Source organism: Oryzias melastigma, unplaced genomic scaffold, assembly GCF_002922805.2.
Source record: "Oryzias melastigma strain HK-1 unplaced genomic scaffold, ASM292280v2 sc00668, whole genome shotgun sequence".
Lineage (NCBI taxonomy): Eukaryota > Metazoa > Chordata > Actinopteri > Beloniformes > Adrianichthyidae > Oryzias > Oryzias melastigma.
In genome coordinates this window covers 6,970-16,099 of record NW_023417256.1, presented here as the reverse complement: position 1 = coordinate 16,099, position 9,130 = coordinate 6,970, and the positions used below count along the sequence as shown (strand labels likewise).

Here is a 9,130-nt window from a genome sequence, read left to right as displayed (position 1 = left end):
TTAATACTGGTAGTTGTGGCTGAAGCAGACCGGAAGTCACGTGTACCTCACTGCTTTTACATTTCCCTTTGCAAAAAGTATTACACTTGAAGTTCATTTTATCAAGTATATTTGAGTATAAGTGTAGCAATATAGATCATGTATGTGCAGTGTAAGAAGTACAATAACTTAGACTAAATTGGAACATTTTAAGTCTACAATATAGTACATAAAAAGTCCCCACTTTTAGTATGCTTGTAGTAAACTTTTTGTAAATACATACATTTATTAGCTGAAATAAACTGTAATTGCTTAAAGGTTTGACTGATTATCTGAGGACTTCACAACTATATTTATCTCATAATTCTAATTGTAAAAATCAAGTTTGATAGAACACATTTTCAGCTAAATGCTTTCCTATTTTAAATTCAGTGTTAATTAATAGAAAAAACAATCAGGACTGACAAAGTCATTCAATTTTTTTCACTGGTTATCTTATGTAAATGTATTATTGGTGCTTTTGCAGGTTGAAGAAAGCCCATCTCTGTCCCGCAGAGGCCTGTTGAGAAAAGAGCTCCCTGATGGCCCAGCAAGGCTGTACGAGGGCATGGACAGGGAGGTGGAGCTGCTGGACGAAGATTACAGCATCCTCCTGTCCAGCCTGACGTGCAGCGACAGCGGTCTATATTTATGTCAACTGGCTGCACCTGTAGGCGAGCAGAACAAGGAAGGGAGGATTCTCCTCTCTGTGAAAGGTAAATACTTGCTTTTAGGTCATGTTTTTTTAGATTTGATAGTTTTAAAACTTTTGCAACAAACGAAAGAAACTACTTTACAAAACGTGTAAAGCAGAATCATAGTTTTGGTTGGAAAACAATATAAATCTGATGCTGGAAACTGCCTTTTTTTTTAAAGGATTTCTTATTTTTGTGGGAAAAATAAAAAAAACTGAAGTTTACCATGAAGGTTCAAATACGAGTAACATCGATGTCTCCTTTATTTTCAGATTGTCCTTCTGATTCAGTTTTGGAAGAGGTGGTGAGGGATACCAGCTTGGTCATTTTTGCTGCAGCACTACTGATAGTCGCACTGTTAATATTTATCATCAGCCATGTAAGTAATGAATGGAAAGGCCCACTTTTACACTTTGTACAAAGTTGTCATCTTTTCTTTACTTGAAACCATAATTATTTCAGTTTTAAACAGTAACATTTTGGGATTTTTCTCTTGATTTTAATCTGTCCTTTTAATCTTCTCCACAGTACTGTTTGAAGAATACTCTTAAAGAAAAGGACAAGACGCCAAAAAATGAAATTCTGCTGGATGCTCCGCTCAAACCGCTTGAAAAGAAGGACCTGATGTTGATCTACACTCTTGGTCCTAAAGCATGCACTATGAAGCATGTCTGTGTTTGAAGATGCTGGGAACATCCAGTGTTCAAGAGTAAGGAAACTGTGGAGCAAGAGGTCCAGCAGGTCCAGTGGAGCAACAAAAATAATACATTTTATTTTAAAAGCACCTTTTAGAAAACCCAAAGACCCTTTATGATTAATTTTAAAATGGCTTTATTTTAAAATTTCAGGTAAACTAAGATAACAAAGGGCGCAAAGAAAGAAACTGACAAAGAAAAAGCTGTTTTAAACAGATGAATTTTGAGATTTGATTGATTCAAAGATAGTTAGTAAATGTTCGGATGTCTGATGGTCATAAGTTCCAGACGGAAAGGTCAGCTCCCTGTGATGCTTGGGCACGCAGAGGTCCCAGTGAGATAGATGGAGGATGAAGATCCAAAAAAAGCAGATGGAGGAGGGGGTGTGCAGGTACACAGCCCATGGAGTCCTTTCAGATTGGGGGCAATGTAGCAAGAGGAAGTCCCTGTGGTGATGCACTCTAGAGTTGGTTCAGAACTTTAGAGATGAGCAAGTGGCCAGAATGAGTTGGACCTAAGGTTGTAAACTCTGGAGACAGAATAGATTCAACAACCTGGTTTCAATTTTAGTCAACGTTTTAAAAGTCACTTCCAATTGTGGATCAGAACCCACATTTTTGAGTCTCAGGACATCAAGGTATTCTTTTCTTTTATTTATTTTTATGCACTTTGTTACAATGTTTTAATGTTATACGTGCTGGGTGTTAAAACCCAACAGGCAAATCACTGAGTAAACTTATTTGCAAATATGTTTTTCTTTCCTTAGACTGATTAAAAACTGAGCCATAAACAGTCCAATCTTGAATGTACAATAGAATCTACTTTATTGTTGTCTTTGATGAATGTTGTGTTCTCTCTGTAGCGATTCAAGCTCATAATGTTGCACACTTCAGTTGAACAGCAGACTACTGAACATTATGAGTGTTTTATTCACGGGTTCTCAAAAACACAGCAGCTTATGCAAACATACAGATGGTTTTCTCTGAAAGCAAACTCTCCTCAAAAACCTTTTTCTCTCATTCTTTTTTTTTTTTTTCCAAATACTTTATTGAAAATATTCAAATGTATACATACAAGTCAATATAACAAAGCCAGGGGGTTGGCATTGCTTTTTCTCTCATTCACGCTGCCCTGCGCGCTCAGACGTGACGTCATTCTTCCTCGACGGTGCTAGTTCCGCCTGCTGGCCATTTATGATACTACAAAATGTTTTCACTGTTCTTACATTGAACGAATGCATCTTGTTTCAAAATGGTCACACAGTTAAGTCTGTGAAAGTTGTGGGCGTTTGTTGCAAATGTTTTTTAAAGCACTGTTTTTTCTTTATAAATGACTTTTTCTACATTTTTGTTAAAATATATTTTACTGTAAAAGCATAGCTTAATCTAAAGTACTGCACTACTAACAAGGATCAGCATGACTTTTTTGTGTGAAAAAGAATGCTTAAATATCACTGCACTTCACACTGGCAGCTTCATCATCTCTCAAGCATAGACTTTCGTTCATTGACTGGTTACTACTATTTGTTGTGAAATTGTCACACATCTGGGTTAAATGCATCCTACTGAAATAAAATTTTAAAAATGAGCAAAAATGTGTTTGTATTTAACTTTTTATTTAACATTTCTCCTTCCATGAACATACAGTTTGAGTGCTTATAAATTAATTTGCACTCGACATTTCACCCAAGTTCATTTTACATTCCTTATAGGCAGTGTTGGGACTAACGCCGTTTAAGTATAACGGCGTTACTAACGGCGTTATAAATCAAGTAATTTAGTAATCTAACTAATTACTTTCATCCTCGCTGTAACGCCGTTATAGTTACTTCGTGTAAATCGCGGCGCGTTACTTCAAAGTTTGATGATCTTGCTGGAGCTGGGCGCTTCGCACCTGAAAGTTGCTTGTGTTACGCGCCCCAAGTTGCATCAAGATACATGAGAAAATCCGGTTTCTTTTCAAAATATAACCAGTTTTTCACAATAAAATGCCACGATTGACAAATGTGATCATGTTTTTGTATCTAAACAGGCGGTAGACACGGATATAAACATTACAATCACAACACAAACGTGCACGCGCGAGCACAGAGACACACAAAACAGACAGGCACGCACACTTTTTTTTCTTTTTTCACAGACACGTACACACGCAGATCAACGTGGATAGACTCCGGTGCGGAGTGAGGAGTTTCGGGAGTTAATAAAACGACAACAGAGAGGCAGAGAGTAGCTCATCTTAGCAGAAACGGGGTAATATTTATAAAACACACAACACAGACAGACACGAGCGCGCACAGATCAACGCAGTGAGCAGACTCCGGAGCGAGTGGGCGGGGCTGCGGGATTTTGGGAGAGAAAAAAGAGATGCAGAGAGCTGCTCCTCTTAGCAGAAATATGGGTTAATAATTGTAGTTTATTAATTTATTATTGTTTTGCACTTTCAGTTTTTTAAGCCATTTTGTTTAATTATAGTTGTAGGTAAGATACTTGAAGTATGTTAATAGTTGAAACGTTTACCTTTTTTGTGTGAAGTTACATTTTTTATATACCACTTGTTGCAGTGTTTTGTGTGATAATTCTGACAAATAAATATTGAAAATTCTTTCCCTAAACCCTCTCTCATGTGTATCCTAAACTTAGACAATATGACTCCATTGGAAAACTATACCAGTATACTATTGTCGGTTATCATCTATTATTGAATGTAAATTATTTTTTTTATTTGTAACGCAGGAAAAAATACAAAATATTACCATATTTAAAGAGTAATTTAAAACGAGTTACTTTTCCAAGTAACTAATTACTTTGAAGATGCAGTAATTGAGTTACTAACTCAATTACTTTTTGGGAGAAGTAACTAGTAACTATAACTAATTACTTTTTTGAAGTGAGATGCCCAACACTGCTTATAGGAATGATTGTAGGAATAACTTCGTTTTTTACATTTTACGAATTACATTTTTCTTAAGGAATAAAATTGAACTCAATAACCTGTTAAGATAAAGGAGTGTTTGAGTCTCTTGAGCCTTTGGTGACAATAAACCCTTCAGTTTTCGCCAGAATATTATTAGCATGCGTATGCAGCATGATAGCATCGGTATTGCAACAATAAGCAACGTCTTTTCACCATTATTAAGCATCGTACACTTCAGATTTTTATGAAGTTTACAAAGGGTGTGAGCCACCTCATAGACATCCAGTTGTCGTGGCCGAGTGGTTAAGGCGATGGACTAGAAATCCATTGGGGTCTCCCCGCGCAGGTTCGAATCCTGCCGACAACGAACTTTTCATCTTTTTTTTTAAGTTTTGCATTTTGCTGACGTATGTCACCTCTTGTATGATGTTCACACTCTCAAGACACTCACACACTTGCGTTTCCGTCATGTACTGACCACTAAATTCTATTGGAAATTACAACTTCCTCTTTGGGTTTCAAATTAAAGTTCATTTTATGCTTTTACTGATACAAACTTATATGCTTTTAAAACTAATATGGTATCACGTAAGTGTAATCCTTTCTTAACATTTTCTAACCGATTCCTAACAAATCCTAACAATTTCTTAACCAGGTGTAGAGGGTAGTCTTTTTGTTTCTGTTCCTTCGACTGTTTTTTGTTCTTCAGCAGGAAACAATGGCTTTGCGCCCTCTAGTGGTCACACTGCATAGGTCATGATCTAACAACAAATGTTCAAACATGCAATATTTTTCCAAAACAAATATACAAATCTGAATTTAGCTGATTAACAAAATAAAATAAAAAAAATCTTATGGTGTCATAGATAACAAAAGTGTCACCATATGATATGGTAAAATCTTTAAACTGGATTCAACAAAGGTGGATTGAGGGAAATATATATATTTTTGTTGGTCTGTTTTTTTTTTAACTTATCATTTGAGTGTTTTCGTCATAACTTGACTTAAATAAAATGTTCTCCCAAATTTCTTTAAAAAAAACTTGCCAGTGGCACTGAAGACACAGCCACATGGATGACCAACATTGGCAATGATTTTGTTGAAGTTTTTGTGCTGACCACTGGTGATGGGGCTGGCTTTGATGAATTATCCGAAGCGTGAAGAAGTACCAGGTTGATGGCAAAGTGGGGCCTGGGGTCATTTTGGTAGACATTGTCTGCTGCTGAAGTACAACAAAGCAAAACCTCTCATGTTGAAAGTTGTCTGAGGTTGTGGAAAGGTGTACATTTATGCATTTATATGTTTGAACAAGTGTGAGTCCAGTTCTCACATGGTTTTGGATTTGGAAATACGAAGCAAGACTGGACATTTTCCATTGTATGAGGTGATTTAATGCTGATCCAATAACTCAGCACCATCCACTATACTGTACGGTACATTTTGCTCAAAGTTGTCCACCTGCATTTTTGAATGGGACAGCAGTTTTAAGGCATAACACACAGCACTTATGTATGCACTGACTATAAGTTAAATAGTAAATTACAACTTCATCTTTGGGTTTCAAATTTAAGTTTATTTTGTGTTTATTGATGCAAATGCATCTTTACAAATGGTTGGCTACATCTAGTAACATCATAATTATAAAGCTTTGAATAAATAGAATTTTGCATACGTAGTCAAGTACAAATACATTGCAATGAGGTACATTTCTCAGTGACTCTTAAAATTGAACGGAAATTAGTACTTATTAATTTTAACTATCATATCACGTAAGTGTAAAATAAATAAACAAATTACCAATGGAAAAGTGAAAATAAATTATCTTTATCTTTTGATATTTCGGACACTTATTTTGAAATCGTGTCNCTAAAGGAACAAGAAAGGCAGACTAAAAAAAAAAACTGTACAATTAGTTTTAATAGTTGATTGAAATAAAGTTAAACTGATCAAATGCCCCTGTCATTTATTGATCAATGCATTAATTGTATATGTAAAATTATATCACAAGATAAAATATATCCTATATTACGCCCAGGTTCCACCAATAAATTGTGTACATAATCATTTCTTTCAAACTGCATCTCAGCTCCGTTCACACTTAACACTGTCTCAGGTCAGTTCAAAGTGGCCTGTATAACCACTTACCTTATGCCAGACATCTACCCATGGTCCCACATGCACATTTGAAAGGCTCTCAGAGATTAAATTGACTGTGGCAATGCAGCACAAAGACAAAAGACATTTTTTTCAAGAAACAAACAGCCAAAACTGTTTATTGCTCCTCAAAACACACATACACTTTTAAGTTCCTCACATCCATTATTTCTGCACTAAAAATGTTTCAGTCACTTTTCAACTGAAAAGAGAACATGAAAGGATCCCTCAGCTCCATGATTCTCTTCCCTTCACTCATGAAGTCACAGGTTTGGAGTTCTTTCAGTGTTCCGCTCTTCCATCTCTATAACATCAGGCAGGGACCATCTTCCTGGAAACGCTGGTGTTCTGGACCATTTGGCTGCTGTTATGATGTCATGCAGTAAAGCTGCTTCTTCAATTTCTTGGATAGGGAGGAGTTTTTTTTTCCTTCTGTATAGAAAAAAAAAGATAATTCTCAGAGTAGACAGTGGAGATGTCACAAACAGTGAGGTAAGAAGGCGACATACAATCTTCTCTGTCCCACTGTTGGTCTTCATGTCATCTCCCCCTACAAGAGAACAGAATACAAATTAAAATAGATAAATTGCACTGAAAAAGATCTTGGACATCCCACCTCTTAAACTTTTATAATAAATACAATACCATATACCTTCAAATAGTAGCTGGTCTCCCTGCAATATTTGCACTGTGATCCAAACGGCGTCCTCTCACATGTGGTTACTGCTCTTCCCGGCGCCGTTTTCTGGCTTGCATTCTGTTTTCTTTAGACCTTGGTGATTCAATGACAATAAACATTCATTGTGAAAAACTTTAATAAAAGTAAATTCATTTCAATAAAATGTGTACCAGTTGTGTCACTGAAAAGTAAAAAAATATATATATATTTTCTGTTTAAAGGAAGAAATAATTTTGCTTGAAAATTGGTGTTAATGCGTGTAAAATGCAAAGAAGACGACAATTCCGGTGACGAAGAAGAATCAGAAACAGTGGGCACGCCTCAAAATGTTTAACTCCGCCCATTAAATGTTTAACTCCGCCCACGTTGAGGCACGGCCCGGTCTGCAGGCTGCAGCCAGGGATAGTTGGGGGACGCGCAAAGCCGTCAATCCACTGCTCGTTCGCTCTACGTAGCCCGGCAACAACGTTTCAGGGAGAAATACATTATGTTTGCGTCAATTTTAACCCATTTGTTGCTCAAAAGAAATATGGAAGCACAGCCTAACCCTACCCGCTTTACGAAAGCGCCTGGTGCAGGATCCAACTTCACTTGGAGTTCAGCGTGGAAGCAATCCGTCGATCATTCCAGTTTACCTGCGCATGCCCTTTAAATGCACCTGGTTACCTACCTAATTGGCTGGTACCAGGTGCATCAATCAGAGAAGGCTGAGCCTTCTCCTTGCCACAACAGCATGGTCAGAAGTGCTTCTGATGAGTGGTGACCAACAGTGGAGCAGAAGCAGACTCCATCATGTTGTGTTTGAGCCTCAGAGATGAAGAACAGAGACTCACCTGTCAAAGTCAAAGAGCTTTTCTGCCGCCAAAATAAGTTTTCCCCACGTTTGGGGGTTGTTAATTTAGAGGTCTTCCTGTATTGACACAAGGGTTATAGAATGTCATGTTATGACTGACTTAAAAAAAAGAAAGTTTCTACAAAGTAGACCCCGCCCTCCTTCAGCATCCATCTTCTTAATTTGGAGACCCGCAGCTGAACTGTCCCTCCGCCCCTCCCTCTCTCTTAACACCTGTCCGCGTGTTCTCAGGCGACGGGAGTGCTGCACCTGCAGGGGGCGCCAATTCACCGGTTTCTGGCCGTTCAGAACATAGTGATATAACAGGTAACAGAAACCCATAGCGGCATAGATTTTTTTCCTCCACGCGCTGAGCTGCCACCCCCTTTGAGTTAGCGCCCCGAGCAGCTGCCCGTACTGCCCGTGCCTAAAACCGCTACTGACCACAAACATCCATCCCAGAGTTCATTCAAAACATTTAATCCTGACTTTATTGCGCTGATTTAATGGATTTCATTGTCACATAAGCCGCGCATGAGGTGCGTTCAGGGGCTGCCTGGAATTTCCGTATGCACTTGCATTAAGAGCTCGCTATTGCTGCATTCAGGTGTGCTGGGAATTTCTAGTATTTGCTCACACTGACCTCAGCAACACAAACACACTCTCATTTGGTGCTCCATTCATTGTGACTCACAACTACAACATGATCTGTAAGATTAAACACAATTATGCAAAAATGTTGCACATATTTCGATATACTCATGTTTTTATGTATATTACATAAAAAACCTTAACTAATTATTTTATATAGCTTTAATCTTTACTGTTCTGTGACTGAAAAACACATTTGTGTTTTGAACAAAATCAATTTCTTAAAAAAATGGTTAAGATATTAAAAATGACCATATGACTAGAAATAAACTTTAGGGCTTTGATGAAAAGTTAATGCTTTAAAGTAAGAAATGTGTTCATCAAAAGGTTCAGAGAAAAGACGTGTAGTTTGTTAAAACAACATTACACAGAAATGTGAACGGCAGCTCATTTGACTGCAGTCAATGTGAAGATACCGTCTTCTCTTCTCCAGAACCTATACTAGACACTAGGAACAGATGAGAGTTTAGTGCATGTGCAGCAGAGCTGT

The 9,130-nt window shown here is 37.5% G+C and overlaps 1 protein-coding gene, 1 long non-coding RNA gene and 1 other non-coding gene across 3 annotated transcripts in view; 2 read left to right on the top strand and 1 right to left on the bottom strand.

Annotated features, from left to right (window-relative positions):
* LOC112140566 (CD83 antigen) overlaps positions 1 to 2,995 on the top strand; it is a 3,560-nt gene extending 565 nt beyond the window's left edge. The window contains exons 3-5 of the mRNA XM_024263561.2: positions 506 to 734; positions 986 to 1,092; positions 1,242 to 2,995. Coding sequence (XP_024119329.1) covers positions 506 to 734; positions 986 to 1,092; positions 1,242 to 1,394 — 489 coding nt within the window. The 3' untranslated portion in view covers positions 1,395 to 2,995. The remainder of the gene's footprint in view (positions 1 to 505; positions 735 to 985; positions 1,093 to 1,241) is intronic.
* A 1,614-nt stretch (positions 2,996 to 4,609) lies between these two features.
* Positions 4,610 to 4,691, top strand: trnas-aga. Its single transcript has one exon. It is a non-coding gene; the product is annotated as a tRNA-Ser (tRNA).
* Positions 4,692 to 6,565: 1,874 nt separating this feature from the next.
* Positions 6,566 to 7,250, bottom strand: LOC112140565. The gene is made up of 3 exons (XR_002918196.2): positions 7,131 to 7,250; positions 6,988 to 7,028; positions 6,566 to 6,910 (listed from the first exon to the last, which is right to left on the bottom strand). It is a non-coding gene; the product is annotated as an uncharacterized LOC112140565 (long non-coding RNA).
* Between the last annotated feature and the right edge of the window lie 1,880 nt (positions 7,251 to 9,130).